This window comes from Chelonia mydas, chromosome 3 (assembly GCF_015237465.2).
Source record: "Chelonia mydas isolate rCheMyd1 chromosome 3, rCheMyd1.pri.v2, whole genome shotgun sequence".
Classification (NCBI taxonomy): Eukaryota; Metazoa; Chordata; order Testudines; family Cheloniidae; genus Chelonia; species Chelonia mydas.
In genome coordinates this window covers 115,662,468-115,686,213 of record NC_057851.1, presented here as the reverse complement: position 1 = coordinate 115,686,213, position 23,746 = coordinate 115,662,468, and the positions used below count along the sequence as shown (strand labels likewise).

At 41.8% G+C, this 23,746-nt stretch overlaps 1 protein-coding gene across 2 annotated transcripts in view; it reads right to left on the bottom strand.

Moving 5' to 3' along the window:
* The window catches only part of SNX9 (sorting nexin 9), a 94,235-nt gene extending 71,912 nt beyond the window's left edge, over positions 1–22,323 (bottom strand). The window contains exon 1 of one of the 2 annotated variants that reach the window (XM_037895053.2): positions 21,945–22,323. In XM_037895053.2, the coding sequence (XP_037750981.1) occupies positions 21,945–21,956 (12 nt within the window). In that variant the 5' untranslated portion in view covers positions 21,957–22,323. The remainder of the gene's footprint in view (positions 1–21,944) is intronic. The other variant, XM_043544257.1, reaches the window with a different exon arrangement.
* Between the last annotated feature and the right edge of the window lie 1,423 nt (positions 22,324–23,746).

Below are 23,746 nucleotides of genomic sequence, written 5' to 3'. Positions count from 1 at the left end.
GGGTAAGATTGTAGGAGCAGGATTTTATATTTGTACTATAAGAATTAATGTATGATTTGAACATCCTGCCAGCCACCCTTTTTGAATAGCAGAAAGGAATGACCCTCTGGGACATTGGTAGAAACGCATCTGACAGACTGCCAGTGTCTATACTGATGTTAAGGCAGGGACAGACCAGAACAATCCTTATGACTGATTATGGTCACCCTTTCGTTTTAGGATAAGTTCTAATGTCTACTATGGTTTCCTATATGTATTATAAATTAGGCACTCTAGTTAAATATACATTTCTTTGTTTTAAGGTTTAGTAAGTAAGAGACAGGATCTTGTATTGTGTCTATGTTAATGAGATTAGAGGAATGTTGAAGGCCCGGGCCACAATGTGAACTGTTTTGATTACAAGATTTAGTAAGGTTTAATTTACAATGCCTTTCTTGCTCAACTGCTGTATACCTTTGAAGGTCTCTGTAAAAGACTATTTGTGTGAATGAGGAATGTATGCATCAGGAAGAGATAAGGTGTGAAGGCCACTGTTATAGCCAGATGGTCAAGGAAGGAGTGAAGAGACTTAACGACACCAGAAAACCATCAACAAGCATCCATAATGAAGGAAGGGCAGATTGGAGGACCCTGAGGTGGAGGCTGCCCCCCTAAAGACAAAACAATTGATTAAATCAAAACCAGGACAGGATGACCCTCTCAGAGGTGTTTTGGAATGTTAACATCAAAAGATGACACCAATTAAGGAGTAACCGGTCACAAACTGACACAGCAAAACCCATAGACTTCAACAGAGAAAAAAGACTATAAGAACAGGGTGCTTGGCCATGGGGCTTTGGGTTCAACTTGCCATAATTCCAGGAGCATCGGATCGCGACCGACAGAGCCCGGCTCCCCTCTGTGACGAATCTGGCTGGCCACTAGATTGATCCAGACTCTGGATGGTAACATCAACTGGCAGAGAGAGGGGGTGAGTGTGAGTGTGAAACTGAAAAGCATATGCTAACTGCTGTATTCTCAATAAATGCGGCTTATTGCCTTTTTCCCTGAAAAAGATCCTGTGTGCTTCTTATAAGCATAACAAGATTTTGGAATTTTGTAGAAAATCCATTTTAAACTTTCAGAGGAAAGGGTAATGAAAGGGCTTTGGCCCTCTCAAAGAATTCAATTAACTGTAACATAACCAGATGCTAGAGGTGATGACAAATTTACAAATGCAAATAATAATACATATACAGATAACCTGAAAAGCATTTTCCAATAGGCCAAGTAATATGGGAGCCCTTGAAACTGACAACTCAGGTTAACAGTTCATCTAGATCTCTCTCCCCTTAATTTTTTTATTCATTTTGAATTATACAAGACTGGGTTTTATTATATTTTCTAAACATCTTGTACAGTTCCTAGATAGAGGAGGTAGGAGAAAAGAGCAGAAATGAAAGGGAAGAGCAGCTTTAAAAGACCCCCAAAATTAAAAAAATATAAATAATTATATTTGTTTATCTAACACGTTTCAGACAAACGTCTCAAAGCACTTCACAAACATTCATCTTCACAATGCCCATGAGAAGCAAGAAGGAATCCATCTAGTTGGGCACTTTAAAAAAAATCATTACCATTTTATGATATATATCAAGTGGGTAAACAAAGTCAAACAGGTTAAAACCACAATTCAGCAAAGCATGAGTATGTTAGAAGCCCAACTAGAAAGAGAACCTTTGAATCCTGTCACAGCAGTTCTCACTCTTTAAAATACGTATTCTACCAATCACACTGGTATTATTTTGAAAATCTTTGTTTTGTGAGCATTAAAAGCTTTTGCAGCCAAGTTTCATGTAGAACGCACATTAGCAAGTCAAAAATAAGCAAATTCCCATCAAGAGCCGAGTATATAACCTTTACATTCTATGTATGTTTTTCTTAATCACGATATCCACATTGATATAAATGTTCAGAAATAACTAGTGCCTCATTTACACTAGATTACACAGAAACTTAGGTTTTGTAGTAAAGACACAATTTTAAAATTGTGGTCACATTATAAAAGAGAGATAACATTGTATATGCATTATATTAAGAGCAGTTAAAAATGCAACTAAATTGAAATAAAAATTAAAGTTAGTGCTCACTTCTATTTAAAACTGAATTTATAAATATTAAAGCAATAAATTCTCAAAATGTGTTGCTTTGTTTTTAGAAAATGAGTCACAGAATTCATATGTGGTTCTAAGACAAACAACAGAAATGGAACTCAGAGGAACAGGGTTTTAAACTCAAGAGAATTAGTAAAGTAGGGTCCAGTGGGAATAAATTCTAAGAGAAAAGGAATTTCAGGAGTGCTGGCAGTTTCTCAAAGAAAATATTTAAGGCACAACAGCAAACTATCCCAATATGAAGGAAAGATAGGAAAAATAGCAAGAGGCCAATATGGCTCCATCAGGAGCTCTTTAATGACTTGAAAATCAAAAAGAAATCCTACAAAAAGTGGAAACAAAGACAAATTGCTAAGGAGGGCTACAAAAGAACAGGAAGAGACATAAAAGTCTAAGAAGAGGTTCTATAAATACATTAGGAACAAGAGAAAGACAAAGGAAAGTGTAAGTCCACTATTTGGCAGGGAAAGGGAGCTAATAATTAAGGCATTAATTAAGGCTGAGGTGCTTAATGCCTATTTTGCTTGAGTATTCACTAAAAAAGTTAATTGTGACCAGATGCTTAACACAATTCATATTAACATGGGAAAAGAAACACAAGCCAAAACAGAGAAAGAACAGGTTAAAGAATTTTTAATTAAATTAGATATATTCAAGACAACAGAGCCTGACAAAATTCATCCTAGGGTACTTAAATGAACTACCTGAAGCACTCTCAGCACCTTTTAGCCATTATCTTCAAGAACTAAGAGAGTACTGGTGAAGTCCTGGACGATTGGAGAAAGGAGAACCTATTTCCCTTTTTAAAGATAAAGAGGACCCGAGGAATTAAAGATCAGTGAGTCTCACTGATACCTGGAAAGCTATTGGAACAAATTATTAAACAACCAATTTGTGAGCACCTAGAGCAGTGGTGGGCAACCTGTGGCCCATCAGGGTAATCCGCTGGTGGGCCGCAAGACACTGTTTACATTGACCATCCACAGGAACGGCCGCCCGCAGCTCCCAGTGGCCACGGCTCGCCGTTCCTGGCCAATGGGAGCTGCAGGAAGTGGCGTGGGCCACAGGGACGTGCTGGAACAGCGAACTGCGGCCACTGGGAGCTGCGGGCGGCCATGCCTGCAGACGATCAATGTAAACACTATCTTGCGGCCTGCCAGCGGATTACCCTGACGGGCTGCAGGTTGCCCACCACTGACCTAGAGGATAATAAGCAATAGTCAACGTGGATTTGTCAAGAACAAATCATGCTAAATCAACCTAGTTTCCTTCTTTGGCATGGTTATTGACCTAGTGTATGGGGAGAAGCAGTAGATGGGATTCATCCAGATTTCACTAAAGCTTTTGACGCAGTCTTTTATGACACTCTCATTAGCAAATAAGGGAAATATAGTCTAGATGAAATTACTATAAAGCAGGTGCACAAAAAGTAATCAGTTTAATCTGCAGCAAGGGAGATTCAAGTTAGATATTAGGAAAAGAATTCTAATTAAGGAAATATAATTGGTTAATATAATTAAGTTCTGGAACAGGTTTCTAAGGGAGCTTGTGGAATCCCGGTCACTGGAGGTTTTTAAGAAAAGGCTGGACAAACACCTGTCACATAGGTTTAGGTATACTTTGTCTTGCCTCAGCACAAGAGGATGGACTAGATGACCCTTCAAGGTCCCTTCCAACCCTACATTTCTCTGATTCTATCGTAAGACCCCCACGTGGTATCAGGCAGGAACTGAAGAAGTTTGGCTGCCTATAAATTTCTAAACAAAAGTGTGCAGCATACTTTAATTATGTCTGTCAAAACATCTCAATAATGAAGAATTTGACTTTTGCATCTCAAGGATTACAGTAGTTATTGTAGAATCTAAGTGTGGATAGTTTGGTATAAAAAATGTTAGCAGTTTTGCAAGACTACAGAAGAGGTGACATAATATGCTGGGATTTTTAATAAAAAAAGTATCAGTCTAGTGAATATCAGTATTAAGAAAAAAACACACATATAATGCTAGATGGTTATAAGCAAAAAGCTAGTCTGTCTTTGCAGTCCTAGATTCTACCACTATCCCAAAAAGCATACTGTTAACTTTTAGGGCTGGATCCTCAAGTGACAAACTGGCATTGCTCTACTGTAGTCAACAGAACTACACTAGTTTACCCGAGGGATGTCTACACTACCATTTTTCTTCAAATTTCCTATTGCTGCAGCTCCACCAGTGGTAACAATGCCAGAAGCAACAATGTGGATAGGCCATGAGCGTTTTATTCACTGTGTCCTCCAGACCAGCTCTGAGCAGGGCAAGATGAAATGCCCCACACTGGCTCTCCCATTGTTGCTATTACTGATGGAGCTATGACACTAGGAAATTTGAAGAAGAATGCTAGTGTGAACACAGCTAGAGTGAATATAGCATAGAAAAAAGACAGGAAGAATCTAATTTCATGAAGAAATGGTAACATTACGAAATCCCTGCACCCAGACACATATGCCCTTTTCCAAAACCAGCCTGAGAGAAACAAGTGACAGGTCTGGTCTACCTACAGAGTTAGACTGATGCAAGGCAGCTTATGTCGACCTAACTATAGAAGTAACTTACATTTCGCTCCCCATCGATGTAACTGCCCAGCTACACTATCTTAACTCCACCTCCTTGAGCAGAGTAGAGCCAACATCAATGTAGTAGGTCAATGCAATGGCAGTGTAGACACTGCATGACTTATGTTGACTGTTACTGATTTTCAGTAGCCTTCCCACAATGCCCCACACTGACAGTACAATTAATACCAGTGTTCCACGTAAGGACGCGCACCACCAGCACAAGTAGCAAGATGTAGACATGCATAAGCTACGTAATTACTGTGGCATCTGTATGCCAATGTAAGGTTGACTTAATTTTATAGTCTAGACAAGCGCACAGAAAAAGGTGAGAGCAAGGGAAAGAACTCAAGAGGGAAGACAGAAAGGCCCCTCCCCTTCTCTTAACATTCCCCTAGAGAATAGCACCTAGGGAGTTCTAAAGAGAGTAATACAGTGTTTGGAGAACTGCTGGTTGGAATGTTAGGTTCTGAAAATTCCATGGCAGTTGTAGCAGCTGAAATGAGAGATGACAGACAGCTTGAGGAAGAAAGCACTGAGGATGAATTCCAGCATCAAGCTTCCTACTTTACTCTCCCAGAGCAAACCCATGAGATGCAGGGTGGGAGGGTAGAATGTGGTTGGATGGAAATGATAAAGTTTAAAACATACTTTTTCAAAATGTGACGGAACAATGTATCACATTTATACACTTAATATTTATACCGCTGCATACACCAGTAGCTATTCACCTGTCATATTCTTTTAGGGAGTGTATGGGAAAGGAGACCCATGGCTTCTACAGCAGTATATCAACAAGATCATACACCAGAATGGTTGCATCTGCTCAACACATACAAACAATATTTGCATAAAACCAAGTTGAAAATCTAATTAAACTGAAATCTCCTTTCAAGATGGATTTACATTTTAGGGTGATCTGAGTGACAACTAACAGTGATTTTTTTTAAAATGTGATGAATTTTTACTTAATGTCACTTTTATATTAGATTTTTCTTTAAAAACTATTTTCCTGTAAGATTGTCAAAATTATATGCTCCTTCAAAACATGTTTTAAAATACTTTCACCAGTTCTTAATTTTAAAACATGCTGATGTGTTATTTACTCAGATATACTATTCCACCACTACTCCTTCAATAGAAATCATTATATTTATATGCCATTATGTGAACAATATTTTCTTCCATCTGTAATTGATGGATTCATGTGTAACTCATGCTACTCTAATAACTTTAGAGTCGTGTCTAAGTTCGTCATTTGGCAAGCATCTGAAAGGCCTTCCCTCTTTATGACTCATCTTCGATTCTGTGGATTATAATTCATCAGTGGGTGATGAACCAATCAAAACAGAACGTTGTTAAATAGTTAAATACAAATACGTATATTAAGGGTTCTACTAATACTGATAAAAAGCCAGGGAACAGATGTGAGTCATTCTATCCTGCTAGTAGATGATGAAGTTCTGATGAGAGAATATTCTTTTCCAGAGTGTTGTGTCTAAATATTGTAGACAGAGGTTTTTAAAATATATATATATTAACGTTGGATTCTACATATATTGTGTTATTCTAACCATTGTTTCAGAAATTTAGTAAGAACCCCTTAAATGCATTCGGCGTTCAAACTATTTAATCTGCACTGATACAGATTCTAAAATGGCTGCTGAAACACACATTTCAAAAAGCCTTGGTAGAGTATGAGGCAGTGCTAAGGCCCTAGCTGATGCCACTGGCATCTTGCTGATTAAAATTAGATTACATTATCAAAACACTATATCTATATTTGGACTTTTTTAAATAAGGGAAATTACTTGACAGCTTTTCAAAATGATAAATACGGCCTTATCTATACTGACTAAGTTATAAAACAGCAACTTATTTTCTTCAGGTTTCAGAGTAACAGCCGTGTTAGTCTGTATTCGCAAAAAGAAAAGGAGTACTTGTGGCAGCTTAGAGACTAACCAATTTATTTGAGCATAAGCTTTCGTGAGCTACAGCTCACTTCATCGGATGCATACTGTGGAAAGTGTAGAAGATCTTTTTATACACACAAAGCATGAAAAAATACCTCCTCCCACCCCACCAGCAGGAGAGTGGGGTGGGAGGAGGTATTTTTTCATGCTTTGTGTGTATAAAAAGATCTTCTACACTTTCCACAGTATGCATCCGATGAAGTGAGCTGTAGCTCACGAAAGCTTATGCTCAAATAAATTGGTTAGTCTCTAAGGTGCCACAAGTACTCCTTTTCTTATTTTCTTCACTTTCCTTTGGAAAAAAACTCTCCAAGTTGATCTTCAGCTCTTTGATGTAGCAGGCTGCCTAAAGAAGGACTTTATTTTAAATGCTCTGCAGTGACACTTTTAAAGTTAATATTTGTTCAAGAAGTAAAAAACTGTATTTGTGATTACAAGCTAGCCTCCAGCCACTTCAAGGAAGCCTCTTGAGGATTTTGAGAGGCACACACACATCCACACACTCCCCACCTGCAGGACTGAAAGGAAAGGAGATGAAATTCCATTCCTCCACAAAACTGAACTGCTAGCAAATATTAATTAGAGAGTTCTTGGTATAAGCTCATTTGTTGAGATACCAGAATCGAGTGTGGGGATGGTAGAGGGTACAATTCGATATAAAAAGCTGATGGCAATGTACTTGACAATAACCCCTATAAATAGAGACAAGGATAGCTGTTCTCTAGTTGTAAGAAATTGTCAAATTATTTCGAAGGGCACTAGAGAAGACTGGAGACTTCTGTAACCATAGTGCAACCAATCTCAGTTTACACTGGCTTCTGGTATACAGCAGGTAGAGTTCTTGAACCTAACCTACAATTATTTTCTTGTAGTGAATATCAGGTACAAAGTAGCAATTGCCGAAAGCCAACTTCAACACACACTTTGCCATTTATAATTGGAAGTGTTTAGCCTGAGGGCTTGATTAGGAACTTACCCACGAATCTGGGTGGATTGAAAAAAAATAAAATTTGATTTTATTTAAATCAAGTTTTTTTAATCAAATGTTTTATTTAAATTAAATATTTTTATTTCAAAAATCAACCTATTAAAACTAATTTTTATATTAAGACAATCTATATTAAGGCCTATTAATCTAGATTATTAATAATATTAATCTATATTAATTTTATAATCAATTAAAACAATTCAATATTACTTTTTAATTTAATCAGTACATGTTTGCTGTCAAATTTTAAAGAAAGTTCAACCACTGAATTGGTGGAAGTCCCTGGCTAAGCACCTGGAGCCAGTGTTTGCTGAAGTGCTAAACCAGCTTTCGACAGCAGTAAGCTTCTTCTGCAGGTGCAGAGAGAATACTTTCTTCATTTCAGTCTATTGAACTAGTTCATTTCAAAGACTAGTTCATTCAAAATTGAGAAATTAACTGGGAGTTGGGAAAAAGAAGGAAACCTTGTTTTCCTCTCCAAGCTATGAATAAAACTGAGGTGTGAGAGGAGGAGATCTGGCTAATTCTAAAATCCTGAAGGACACAGTGACTAGAAACAATCAGCTCAATTCATGTCATTTATTTAATAAATCAGTTACTCTTACATGAAACACATGTTTTGATACTCTACAGGTTAGCAATAGGCACACTCCAAGCCTCGAGCCCACCAAGCTTCAACCTGTAATATACAGCCACTGGTCCCCTGCACGCTCACATTATCCAGAGATTCACTCCTTCCAGAGAAACAGTATAACCTAGCTCACCAGGTTTACCACAGATCACTGTTCTTGCAGGTATGTTTACAGTGAAATCAAGTGTCAGTTTATTTAACAAGGAATAGAGATTCAAGTAAAAGTATTGGAAACAAATGGTAAAATGTAAAATAAAATCATAACATGCTTTCTAGAGTCTAGACTTAATTAACAAGATACTATCCTGTCTAACCAAGTACTCCTCATGCAAAACCCTGAAGCATTTTACAGCTAGTTTCGCTGTGACCCTTTTTTTCCATGAGAAATATGCTGTTTGTCTCCTCAGTGAAAGAGCCAGTGTGTTGCTTGTTACCCCAAGATATATGAAAAGAATCCTTTGTCTTTATTCATAAACAGGGACACACACACACACCCCTCCCCATTGTTTGTTTCATCCTATAGATTTCCTTTCTTGTAGATTTTGCAATCTCTTATTTTGCTGGTGGTTCATGCAAATAGGCATACATTGTGAGGCAAATGATACGCAAAATGACCAGACACAGAGATAGGAGTCTGTTACCTTGGAAATATTCCTTTCAGGCAGGGAGTATGTCTAGGATGACCAGACAGCAAATGTGAAAAATCAGGACAGGGGGTGAGGGGTAATAAGAGCCTATATAAGAAAAAGACCCAAAAATCGGTACTGTCCCTATAAAATCGGGACATCTGGTCACCCTAAGTATGTCACCACCTGGAGATCTGCCTTAATGCCAAGGCGACAAGAACACAGTTTTCAGTATAGATATACAACTCCTTAAAGATTATCCTTCCATATACGTCGCAATGACTATGAAGAGCAGTGGGCTACTGGTTCTCAGTAGAGCCCTCACATGACAACTTTCGGTGAACTATCATGCATATATCTGATCCAGGTGATTCCGGTAAAGCCCCATGCACTCCTTGTGCCCTTTGTCAATTGGCACCAAGGGATCCTTGGATCACACCCTCCAGTTGTACACACTCTGGCTTAATCATTTGGAAAAAAGAATAAGTAGGTGTGCAAAATTTCTATTAAATAAATTGAAGACAAAGAAATGACAGAGTAATTCAAGCTCATGGATAAATGGCTGATGTTGGTCCATAAAGACAAAGTAATAAAATAAAGGATAGCGAAAACTTCTAAAAGGTCACATACATACAGATCTAGGATTATATTGAATAGAACTAAATATTGTGCACTGCTCCTAGTAGTTGCTTAATAGCAAAGAACTGTAAATAAATACAATTTTTTTTTTTACTATTAAATATCAAGTCATCCAACTTACACTAGTCAAGTAACAAAGCCTCATTTCAGATAACGTACTCAAATGTTGTGGCTTTATTACATCATTACTTGGCAAAAGCCAACAGGCTTAAACTAGTATTTCATTTCACTTTGAAGGCCTGCTCTCGTAGTCATAGCAATTGAGAATTCAGTCTGTCTTGTATATGTTAACAGCAGCTAATAGAAAATATTAGCAATTTTTAACCACTGCATCTGGCAAAGCATACTGCTATACCTGTGCTATCCTTTACTTAAATTTTAGGACAAAACAACTTAATAGTTTAAGACAGTAGAATGAACAGATGTGCCTTTTCAAGCAAAAACAGCTTCAGAAGGCAGGTGGGAACTAAGCTGGTGGACCAATTTCAAAGGGAAATGCTACTTTTCACCTGTTGCAGTCAGTCGTTCTCAAAATATTTCAGGAGTGGCTGGACTTCTTGAAACATCAACTGTTACTTAAATACTGAACTCTTTCAAAGGATTTTTTAAAGGATTTTTTTTAAGTGACATTTAAAATTTAAGGTAACATATCAGAATAGCAATATGTTCATTTCTGAGCAACTGGGACACATCTTCAGTGGCTGAAGAACTGGCATCAATCCTCAGCACGCCTGAGCCACACACATATAGCTAAGAATAATGTGGCTCGCTGCTTAATTCTTGCACAGGTACACTATTTTTTTTTTTTTTTTTAGTGACTATTATGAAGATCTCTGGTTCTTACGCAAGCAAGACTCAAATTCTACACCAAAAGCTGTTAGTTGTTATTGTATAACCAGATAATGGCATAGAGAGTACACTTATAAAGTTTGCGGATGATACGAAGCTGGGAGAGATTGCAAGTGCTTTGGAGGATTAGATTAAAATTCAAAATGATCTGGACAAACTGGAGAAATGGTCTGAAGTAAACAGGACAAAATTCAATAAGGACAAATGCAAAGTACTCCACTTATGAAGGAACAATGGGAAATGGCTGCCTAGGAAGGCGTACTGCAGAAAGGGATCTGGGGGTCATAGTGGATCACAAGCTAAATATGAGTGAACAGTGTAACACTGGTGCAAAAAAAGCAGACATTCTGGGATGTATTAGCAGGAGTGTTGTAAGCAAGACACGAGAAGCAATTCTTCTGCTCTACTCCACATTGATTAGGCCTCAACTGGAATAGTTCTGGGCGCCACATTTCAGGGAAGATCTGGACAAATTGGAGGAAGTCCATAGAAGAGCAACAAAAATGATTAAAGGTTTAGAAAACATGACCTCTGAGGGAATATTGAAAAAATTGGGTTTGTTTAGACTGGAGACTGAGAGGGGACATGATAATCTTTTCCAAGTACATAAAAGGTTGTTACAGAGAGAAGAGAGAAAAATTGTTCTCCTTAACCTGAGGATAGAACAAGAAGCAATGGTTTTAAATTGCAGCAAGGGAAGTTTAGGTTGGACATTAGGAAAAACTTCCTGTCAGGCTAGTTAAGCACTGGAATAAATTGCTTACAGAGGTTGTGGAATCTCCATCATTGGAGATTTTAAACTGTAAGGATGGTCTAAATCATGGGTGGGCAAACTTTTTGGCCTGAGGGCCACATCTGGGAATAGAAATTGTATGGTGGGCCATGAACGCTCACAAAATTGGGGTTGGTATGTGGGAGGGGGTAAGGGCTCGGGTTGGGGGTGCAGGCTCTGAGGTGGGGCTGGGGATGAGGAGTTTGGGATGTAGGAGGGTGCTCTGGGATGGGACCGAGGGGGTTGGAGGGGGATGAGGGCTGGGGCAGTGGGTTGGGGCATGGGGAGAGGCTCAGGGGTGCAAGCTCCAAGCAGCACTTACCTCAAGCAGCTCCCAGAAGAAGTGGCATGTCCCTTCTCCAGCTCCTACACTGAGGCACGACTAGGCAGCGCTGCACGCTGCCCCATCTGCAGATACTGTCCCTGCAGGTACCGCCCCTGCAGCTCCCATTGGAGTGCTGGAGGGGGCCATTGGAGTGCGTAGGAGCCAGAGCAGGGCCATGCCGCAGCTTCCGGGAGCCGCATGGAGCGGTCCCCGACCCTGCGCCCTGGCTGGAGTGCCAGAGCAGGGCCGAGCCACGCAGTGTGGCCCCCGACCCTGCGCCCCGGCTGGAGTGCCAGAGTGGGGCAAGCTCCAAACCCTGCTCCCCAGTGGAAGCTCACAGCCCAGCTTAAAATGGCTCACAGGCCATAGTTTGCCCACCCCTGCTCCAGGCAGCAGAAATTTCTCAGAATACCTGTAAGTAACAAATCTGTTGAGTAAGAGGTGCCATTTTTACATAGTCACTTTTCAAAGCAGAAGAGCTCTATAACTGCACATACTATGTTTTGGTCACAGATTTTAATCAAAAGAGAGGCCAGTGTGTGCTCTCTTTAGTCATTTTAGTCCCAACTCCCCTTTTACCACTGCCCTTCCCACAGAAGCAGCTGTCTTGCTTCTGACTCTCCCTAGAGGGCCTCATTCAAGTCTCACTGCTTTAACAACAGGGTTGCCCCTTTCTGCCCCAGTACTGAGTTTTTCTACCTGGGAAACCCCTAGTACAAGGCTGCTCACTGAGATTGCAAGGCCTGGAAAGGTGGACCCTAGCACTTCCCTCCTTTTGAGCAGCTGCACTGCAGTACAAAGGAACCACAGAGCTTCAGTTTTGGGGAAGCTTCATGGCCTATGTTATACAGAAGCTCAGATTAGATGATCACAATGGTCCCTTCTGGCCTACGAATCAATGAACCTGCCAGACAAAGGAAAGCTCTTCAACTCACACAATAATGACTCTTTGGATCAGGAGCAGATTTACCATGAAACCAACCACAGGGGCCCCCAATGACAGGGAGGCCCCAAAACACAGAACAAATATCTGACAACCTTTCCCCAAGACCCGCCCAGCAGCGCAGCAGGGCTCAAGCAGGCAGGCTGTCTGCATGCTGTGGCCAGTGGCCCCACGCCACTCCCGAAAGCAGCTGGCTGCTGGCACATCTCTGCACGCTCCCTGCCCACTCTGCCTCCCTCCCTATGCTCCGCTTTGCTCCCAGAAGCGGCCGGCATGTCCCTGCAGCTCTGGGGGGTGCCTCCGCACACTACGCCCGCCCCAAGCGCAGGCTCCGCAGCTCCCATTGGCTGGGAACTGAGGCCAATGGGAACTGCAGGGGCAGTGCCTGCAGCCAGCAGTGCAGGGAGATCCTCTGGGCCCCTCCCCCCGCCGCCTAGGATCCGCTGCCAGAGGGTGGAGTGTGCCGGTCGCTGTGGGAGCCGTGCCACCCAAGGTAAGCACTGCCCCCAACCCCCTTCCCCAGCCCAGAGCCCGCACCCAAACTTCCTCACAGAGCCCCCCCCCACAACCCCTCCTGCACCCCAACCCCCTACCCCAATCAAGGTACCTCACTTTATTTTCATTTACTTCCCATTACTTATAATATAGGAGGAGGAGGAGGAAGAAAAAAAGAATGAGAAAAGCAGGGGGGGAGATAAGTGAGAATGTTCTTTTTCTTGGCTGATTGGGGGGGGGGGGGGGAGGCATGGCGAAAATGAAGCTGCGCACAGGGCCCCACTAACTCTAAATCCACCACTGCTTTTGGGTGCAATTACTATATGGAAACTTCAACTCTTTCTATAGGGAGTTTCATTCTTGGTGCTTATAAATCATGGATCCCCCCATCATAGGCAAGCCATAACAATCCATTACTTTGGGCTGGACTTCAAAGTGGAAGAGGACTCTGGTGTTAATGCCTGCTTCCTACACTGGGGAAATTTATTATTTACAAAGCCCAAACATAGGGAGACTGCTTTTGGAGCTGGTGAGGCAAGAATATGGGCAAGTCTAACTTAGGCTCTAATATAGAGTAAGCATATATTTAGTGTGTTAAAAACATCTGTTTTTCTCCAGTAGCACATTAGCTTTATTTGTTGGGGTACTGTATACACATTTTATTTTGTTTATGTTGGCAGGGTTTAATACCCGAAGATAGAAAAACATGAGCCAAGATTTCTGCCACTTACAAAATGAAAAGAATTTTTTTAAATTATGAAGCTTAGTGCCTCAATAGTCCAAAGCAATCTTACCATCTATGTTTTGGAATATACTTGTAAAATGAGCGGTTTTATTTTTAACTGTGACACACTAAATATTCACAACTAGTCAAATAATTTGCTTAAACAGTTCTAGTTCTCTAAATTTCATGGTATTTTATATTGTGGAAAGCTGTTCAAAGCAACAAGTTAGTCCCATTGCTTTACAACACTGTAACCTATTATGTCACCTGTTCATGAGGTGACAATTCCAATAGGACTAAAGTTGGAATAGCTTATAAAAATAAGGCACGAAGGAACCAGCATATTTAACAATACAGTTCTCACAGTAGTTTGACAAATTTCAGAGGTGATGGCTTCCATCCCTTTGTAATTAAGATCAATTACACAACTTCCTGTCACAACAAAATTGTTTCTGGTCAGATAAAAGTCACGTAAACAAAAGAAATCTACCTATGTATATCTTGTAATTTTAAATAAGATTTTCAAAAGACCATTAAATTAGATATTTTAACAGACTGGCAGACAATTCACAGATAGAAAAGGAGAACTTGTGGCACCTTAGAGACTAACAAATTTATTTGAGCATAAGCTTTCGTGAGCTGCAGCTCGCTTCATCGGATGCATGCCACGAAAGCTTATGCTCAAATAAATTTGTTAGTCTTTAAGGTGCCACAAATACTCCTTTTCTTTTTGCGGATACAGACTAACACGGCTACTACTCTGAAAATTCACAGATAGAAATCTATTGAACAACTCATAAGATGTACTACAATTCGTCTTAAAAAAACACAATGGTCTTGAGGTAAGCCATGTAATTGGTAAAGCAAAAACAAAGGCACAAGTTAAAAGGGCTTTTATTTATTTTTTCCAGAAATTAAATCAGTATATGGAGAGACTAGAAATGAATTTTATCTGGTTACAAACATTTAATAATGTTAAGAATCAAGTTTTCAAACAAGATGAAATCTACATAGGTAAGACTTCTCCTCCCCTTTAGCTATTGTAAACAGGAGATTTTTTAAATAATGATATGCTCTGGAGAAATGATGTTCTGATGACTCAATCTCTAGATGGTAAAAATAACCTAGAAATACTGAGTCATATAGGCAGCAGCAGCATCTGAGCAAATCATCATACAGGACCCAATCTTTTCTTCCATGTACGTCAACTGGAGTTTTGCTAATGACTTCAATGACAATAAGATCAGGTCCATTAAAAAACAAAAGCAACAACGAAAACAAACTCATGTTGGCAATCGCCAAAATGTGAGGGAACCCACGTATCCGTTGACTGCAGGAAGTTTATGAAGATTATAAACAAAAACAGCTAGAAATAAATTAAGAAAGCAGTGGGTCATGCACTTGAGGCATGACACCAAACTAACTTATTTTTATATGGCCCTGTTTAAGTCCACATTTGTTTTTCTCATTCTATGGGTGGATTGTGGTTTTTTAGGGTAAATTTGCATTACCAAGCATTCTTACCCAATAAATCTTCTTCCTGCTTGACATTTTTATTGCTGTTAACATCTTGGCATTTGTTTTCTTTTGGCCTAATCCTGCAAATCCTTACTCACATTAGTAAACCCACTGATTTCAATTGACTACTTGTTGAATAAGGGTGCACAGGAGCAAGCCCTTTGTTTGTAAATACAGTTTACAGCATAGCGATCTCATTTCTTGTATTACGTGTTGCTTCACTGAACTCCCAAAGGGTGGAGAGTGCTGAAAGAAGCAGGAAATGGTTTGTATAACTCCCTTCCAACTAACAATGCTATTAAGACAATTCATATTTTGTTAAATACTCCTCCATAAGAAATCAATTTCAATAGCTAAGATGGTCTTTAAAAGGTTTAATTTTTTCTGCACAAAGGAGCAGACAGTTTTAGAACACTTAATTTAGTTCATTTGTTAGAGATGCCTCTCAGTTTTGGTTTGAATTAATCTCAGCAAAACCAAAGGGGAGTTCACTTCTGCACACAAGACAGCAAAGAGAACTAGTTCTGCTTTGGTTTGTCACTAAGAATACAGCTGAGAACACTTCAAAACTTACCCATTTCAGCAAACGTAGCAGTGAAAAAGACTAAAACTGAAAGGAAATTAAGGCATTAGAATTTTAAAAAAATAAGGGTGCAGATAGGGAGCATAAAGCTTTACTTCTAAATTTTGGAGACCCTCTCTCTGTCCTCCTTAAAAGTGCATTTATTTTGTTTGCAAATATTAAAAACATGCCAGTTAACACTTTTTTCTAAGAACCAAAATGTACTATGTGTCCTAAAAAGTTTCTTCCTAAAACACCTCAACATATGAAAAAAAGGCCCAATCCTGCAAACAGATCCACTCACGTGGATCCTTAGCCCACAGAGTCCCATTGACTAAAATGGGACTCCATGCTGGGGTAAAGATCTACCTGTATAGATCTCCCTGAGGAATAGGGCCCCAAACTGGCAACTAAGGATCTGATCCTGCAAAACAAGTGTCTTTGCTCATGCAAGTAGTGCCATTTACCCATTGACTCCAATGGGACCAACAGAATCAGTCAGGCTGATTGATTTCAAAAGTTAAAATCCAGATCTTACATTAGTACCACAAAAGCACAGTGTACTTGACATAACTGGATCCTCTTATTATAGTCTTTATTTTTCCTGCTGGAAGAGTGACTTAGCAAATTCCAAACTAGACCTCCCAAGGAAAGGAATTATCTATTAAATAATATATGTCTCTAAAAATATGTTGAGCCTGAGATCACATTCTTTAGAAGTCAGCATACAGCTCCTTGGTGTTTCCAGCACCCCACAACTGAATGAAGCTTAAATGTGACAAATGACATAATAAAAATGAAATTACAACATTGCAAATAACGAGAAAAACGGTTGGGTCAGTTACCTCCAAGAAATCAAGTAGGCAATGCAGAAAGAATCTAACCCGGGGCGGGCAAACTTTTTGGCCTAAGGGCCATATTGGGTTTCTGAAATTGTATGGAGGACCGGTTAGGGGAGGCTGTGCCTCCCGAAACAGACAGGTGTGGCTTGGCCCCCACCCCCTATCCGACCCCCCCGCTTCTCGCCCCCTGACGGCCCCCCTGGGACTCCTTCCTCTTCCAACCCCCCTGTCGACCCCCCTGGGACTCCTGCCCCATCCACCGCCCGCCCCGCTCCCTGTGCCCTGACCGCCCCCAGACCCGCCACCTCCCCATCCAACCCCTCCTCTCATTCCTGACTGTCCCCCTGGGACCCCTGCCCCATCCAACCACCCCTTCTCCCTGTCCTGCCCAGAATCCCTGCCCCGCCTGCCCCCTGCTGTCCCATCCAATGCCCCCCTCTCCTTCCTGACTGCCCCCCCGGGACTCCTGCCCCCATTCAACCCCCTGTTCCCCGCCCTCTGACCGCCCTGAACCCTACTCACACCCTCGCCCCCTGAACACCACCCCAAACTCCCCTGCCCTCTATCAACCCCCCCTGCTTCCTGCCCCCTTACCGCGCTGTCTGGAGTACCGGTGGCTGGCGGCGCTACAGCTGTGCCACCCAGAGCATCAGGACAGGCAGCCGCGCTGCCCAGCTGGAGCCAGCCACGCCACCGCGCAGCACAGAGCACCGGGTCAGGCCACCCAGAGCATTGCGCCAGTGGCGCAGTGAGCTGAGGCTGCAGGCGCCGGGGGAAAGCAGGAGAGGGGCCGGGGGCTAGCCTTCCGAGCCAGGAGCTCAGGGGCCAGTTCCCTGGATGTGGCCCACGAGATGTAGTTTGCCCACCTCTGATCTAAAGTGTCTTTTCTGAAAGGGTACCACAGAAGCAAACCTAGTGTTTTTCGCTTGTATAGAAATAAGCTTTACAAGTATTAATTTAGCCTCCCTGCACATCTGTGAATTAGGGAAGTGTTCTCCCTCCATTTATACATAGGAGAACTGAGGAACGGAGAAGTTATAAACATTTTCTAAAATGTCCACTAATTTTGGATGCCTCAGACGTTAAGTACCCGCTCTGATATACCTGGGAGCCTGATTTTCAGAGGTGCTAAGTAACCATCTGTTCCATTTAAGTCAATGAAAGGTGCTGGCCCTCAGAACTTAATGGAAATCAAGATCTACTGATCTCAAGTTAAGAATCCAAAAACTGGGGAACCCAAAAATCAGTGAACAATTCTGAAAATGTTGGCCTATATGACTTGCCCAAAGTCAGAAAGAAAATCCACAGCTGAGTCAGGAATACCCCAGTCCTCTATCAGTATTGCATCCCAACACTGGGCCATAGCTCCTCCCTTTAAATAGGTTACTCAGTTTGTAAGGATGCTTAAAAGGTCACAGCCACAAAATGCGGATTTTTTTTTACTCTCCTCCTGTATTTCCTATTATTTCAGTAGGAAGCTGGCAATTGCTTGAGGGGGCTCAGAGGAGAGCCACAAAAATGATAAATGGATTGGAAAACAAGCCTTATCGAGAAAGACTCAAGGAGCTCCATACAGTATATTTCGCACATCAAAGACAATGTCAAGGGATAATTTGATCACAGTTTAAGTACCCACCGGGGAAAAGAAATTTGGTAATACAGGGCTCCTCGATCTAGCAGACTAAGGTATAACAAGATCTAATGGTTGGAAGTTAAAGCTAGACAGTTCAGACTCAAATTTTTTAAGAGTGAGGGTACTTATCCATTAGAATAACTTCAAGGGTTGTGGTCGATTTTCCATCACTGGAAATCTTTAAATCAATATTGGATGTTTTTCTAAAAGATATGCTCTAACTCAAACAAGAATTAATTCAGGGAAGTCCTGTTGCCTGTGTTATGCAGGTGGTCAGACTAGCTGATCACAATGGTCTCTTCTGGCCTTTGAATCTATGTATACAGTGGTTAAAATGTTATTAAACTAGGAGAAATAAATATCCAAGGTCAACAACCCGAGTCTAGGATTATGTTCTGCAGATTTTTGCATGTGCATTTCCAACATTTGACATGTTTCTCATTGGAGTCAGCTATTTCAGAAGGGTTGGGATTAAAAATAATAAATACAATCCTATTTCATTTATATGGTAAATTATTATTTAGCTAACTTTCTGAACACTGGGTATTGAAATTCAAACAGTCTTCTTGCAACAACCATTAAAAAGAAAAATATAATAGGTCAATTGCTTCTACATTTGTTCGTCTCTAAGGTGCCACAAGTACTCCTTTTCTTTTTGCTTCTACAAGGATCACAGCTGACAATTAAACAAGTTTACCAAATTTAACCCTAAATAGCTGTATCTCATATGCATGCCATACAACAAAAACTTAATAGTTTGGCACCACTCTAATAGAAACTTAACTTACCAGTATAGCAAAACAAAAAAACCAAGTCTTTAATTTGCAAATACTGAAGGTTAAAATCAGGAAGTAATATGCAACAGTTTTCCCAAAAATTAAGAAATAAAGAATGAAAAATAATTGCTGCTCTTCTACCCACAATATAATTTTAGTTAAATCAGGGATAGCATAATCTGTCTTTAGTTTCTGAACAAGTTATAAACTGGGGAGCTATTTAAAGAAAAACAGAGTGTTCAAGTCTCCACATTTATACAAGTAAATTACTCTTCTTTCCAGGCACAGAATCAACAGTAGTCCTTCATATCCTCCTTTCAATACAGTGCAGGTCCTATTCCACATTGAAATAGGCACCATTTGAAGTGATTACCGCAATTGCAGAAGTACATATATGCCAAAAGTAATGCAGTTTTCCAACTACCACAAGTAATAGAAGTGTTCTGGTGTGTCCATGCACACACACACACACACACACTTATTGCAAATTAGTTCAAACTAACAATATTAAATCCAAGCCAAATCCAACATCAACATTCTAAACCTCTGATGCATATACACTCCAATTTTAGGTATAACGGTAAAATTTTCAAACCACCTATCTGACTTGGGATTTAGGCTTCTTATCTAAAGAGTAATGTGCATCTATTTATACAATACTGTTAATGCACTAAATTGGATATATACAAGATACAGAATTTGTCAAATATTAAGTCATCCAGAATCATATACTATCACTATTCTGTATGGACAGGGTCTACTAATAACAAAATTGAACTTTTTAAGCTGCAGAACTAGTTTATGGAACCAGTTGTATCCCAAAAGCATTGTTTCCAATATTGTGACACGTCACAATAAGTACATTTGGCCTTTAAAAGGTTAAGAAAATAAAAAACTACTAGTCAGACAACACACCTTTTAATGAAAACAGCATAATCTTTTATATTCAGCTAAGTTAGCAAATAAATACTGTAGATTACTTAGACTGGTTTCAGATATGCAAAGTCCAATTACTACATTAGTTTTCTAATAATGTTCAGAAAGAAAGCAAAATAATTTAGTCTCATACTTTTTAGAAACCAAATACACTACTACAAATCAAAATCAGACCGTAGAACTCCTAACACTGCTAATTCACATGCTACAAAAATCACATGGCAGCAGGAAAACAGTTTTTTAATATGATCTACAAAAAACAGAACATTATTCAGAAGATTATATAAAACAAATATGCATCAGTTCTTTGAAGAGCAACTGTGGAATACATGTGGCCTTTTCCAATCTATTAGTGGTACTCTTGTTTTATAAAGTGGAACACACACACGCGCATCACTAGAAGAGAATAAATGAATTTATCCCACTGCAATCAAACTGACTGGAAAAGACACCTTTTATATTTGGCCATTATCAGGTGTATAAACCTACTATGCTATATACAGAAAACAAGCAATACTTCCAGGCAAATATACATAACCACAGACAAGGCAGAGTTCCATTGAGCAACTGAATCTTGTGTCTGATCTTTTTGTAATGTAAGTCATTGTATCAAATACTAAGGCTATGTCTACACTTAACGTGCTGCAGCTGCACCACTGCAGTGCTTCTTGTCTAAACCAAGTCTTAGGTCACCTTAACTATGTCTCTCTCGGGATCTGAACACCCCAAGTAATGTAGCTAGACTTAAATCTCAGGTGTAGGCCAGACCTAAGAACACAGTCATTTTCCTTCCTGCTTGAATGCCGAGTACTGTATAGAAAAACACAGAACAAAACGCAAAGTTGAATGACATTGAAATGTCTAGAGTTTGGTTCCGTAAGGACTTTTTCAAGGGCGCTGACCAGTCACAACTGCCACTAAAGTCAACAAGAGCTGCAAGGCGTTCAGCAACTCTGAAAAGCCAAGGCCCAGGTTTTTTGCTTGCACAGCTGTGAAATTAAAGGGACAACCTAAGGTACTTCAGCCCCCAAACATTTATTTCTTTGTTTTACAAAACCTAACATGAACAGAAATGTCTCCATGCCACTGCTTTGAAATTTCAATGAACATTATGGGGAGTGTTTTTAAATCCAAGCACAATGTTCCCAACTAAATCATGCCACTATTGCCCATATCAGGACTCGGGAGAACCAAAGAGAAACAAGACGCAAAAGTGAAACTGACCAATCTATCATCCCCGTCCGGGCAGGGTAAAATGCCCATGCCCACATGACAAATAGCGACACACATTTTAATTCTTCCAGCTATTATTAGCAGCACAGATTCGGAAGCTGCGGTTGAGTGTATCCGGCGGGGAGGGGGGCTGTTTAAACGAGGTGCCGCTGGATTTTGTAACTCAGGGGGTCCCCTCTGATCTGCGGGTTACAAGACACCCGGGCACTGTGCCCCTGGCCTGACGTTGGGGGCGGCTGAGACCATCTTGCAGCATGTGGGGTCAGGCGAAACACCACAAAGAGCGGGGGGGGGGGGGGAGGGGGAGGACACTTTCCCCTGTAAAACTTTGTGACGCTGGAAATGCCTTTCCCTCCTGCCTGGCCCAGGGACGCTGGCCCGAAGGTGGGTCTAGGGCCCAAGCGAGGCACAATCACACGGGCCCCGGGGGCGAGGGGGGGGGGGTCTCCGGGATCCCCCGGCCCTGGCGGTTACACGGGGGGGCGGCCGCCGAGCCCAGCCCCGAGGTGTCGGGGGTTCATCCCCACAACGCCCCGGGGGCTGCCCCAGCCCCTTCCTCGCTGGCCCCTGGGCCTGGCCCTGGCGCAGAGAAACACCAGCCTCCCCCCACCCCAACCGCGGGTCTCCTGGGACTCGCCCCCGACGGGGGGGCCGGGGGGGGCGCCCGACCCCGCTCCCCTCCCCGCGGCTCCGGGCACTAACCCGGCCCGGGCCGGGCCCCGCGGCAGCCCCTCACCTTGGTGGCCATGGTGCTGCTGGCGCGGGGTTCCCGCCGCGCGCCTCCCCTGCCCCGCGACGGGCCCGGCTCTGCTGCTGCTGCTGCTGCTGCTGGGCCGCGGCCGCTCCGAGCCGCCCAGTCACAAGTCCCGCCACCGCCCCCTCCGGCTGCCGGGGCTGTTCGGCTGCTCAGCAGAAACCCGCTGCGCTGGGCGGGCCGGAGCTAATGTAGCACCAGGGCAGCGGCCAGGCTGTGTCCCGGCCCCTCCCCGCTCGCTTCTCTCCTTCCTCTCCTCCTGCTCGCTTCCCCCTCTTGCCCCTTCTCGCTCCCTGTCCACCCACCCCCGCTTCGTCCGCAACCCACATTTCTTCCCCCAGCTACCCCGCACCCCCCACACACCCTGTTGTTTGCACTGTTTAGCCCTTGTTTCTTTGTGAGGATAGATTACTGGAATCAGAAAGGCGGTGAGCCGCATTTTGCTCACTTACATAGGTGTAAATTCGGAGTGACTCCGGATTTACACTGGCATACTTGATGACAGAATCTGGCCCTGAATATTCAGACTTGCTTCAGCTCGCCTCGCCCATTTGCTGGAAGACTAGGTCCTTTGGGTGATTAACATTCTTAGGTTTCAGAGTAGCAGCCCTGTTAGTCTGTATTCGCAAAAAGAAAAGGAGTACTTGTGGCACCTTAGAGACTAACCAATTTATTTGAGCATAAGTTTTCATGAGCTACAGCTCACTTCATCCGATGCATTCAGTGGAAAATAACATTCTTAGGCAGTTTGTACAATCTCTCTAGCCATTTAAAATCTCGCTTTTTGGGGAGGAGGGGTCAGCATCCTCATTCAACTTCTTTTTGCTTCAGCCATTAATGTACTGGAGGGATCTCCACTGGTAGATTCACTTGACGCTGCTGGCATATTTACCTTCCTACCAAAAAAATACCACTAATGCAAAAGTGAATGCATTTGTAATCAACCATTCCCACTGACAAATATTTCTTTAAAATGCAAACAAAACAACATTTGACTGTCTGTCTGTTGTTGGGGGGGGGGGTTGGGGGGGGTTGCTTTTTCTATGAAAATATCTTCCATTCAGTCTTGGAACAGTAATTTCAGAAAACTGGACCTCAAGGAAATGAATCTACTATCACATCAAGTTTCCTCTATTACTGTCTTTTGATGTGTAATTCATTTGTGATCTGTGTGTCATCTGGGCCTCAGCAAGCTGATAGTATTACAGTTACACACAAAAGACCTTAGTGCTTAGAGGTACATCTCCATAGCCCTCAGCAGCAAGCCTCCTAGCCAAGGGCCACAGACTTGGGGTTGCAGAAAGCACATTAAACATAGCTGTGTAGATGTTAGGGCTGCAGTTCTGGCTCTGAAGCTAAGGGAGGGAGGTGGACTTCAGAACCCAAGCCACAATGTCTACACGGCTATTTTGAGCGTGGTAGTGTGAGCTTAAGTCTTTTGACCCAGGTTGGGTGTCTCGCTGCCGCAAGCTGTCCGGATATACCCCCAGTATCTCAGTCATGGACTAGGACCCCATTGTGCTACAGGCTGTACAAATTAAGAACAAAAAAGATAGACTACCCTCTTTGGGGCGGGGACTAAGACCTGATCTACACCTAAAATGTAGGTTGACCTAGCTATGTTGCTTGGGTGCAGAAAATTCAAGCCCCTGAGAGACATAGGCGAGCAGACCTAAGCCCTAGTACAGATACCTCTAGGTCAACGGAAGAATTCTTCTGTCAACCTAGCTACCATCTTTCAGAGCAATTGATTTACTGCGGCAATGGAAAATCCCCTTCCATCG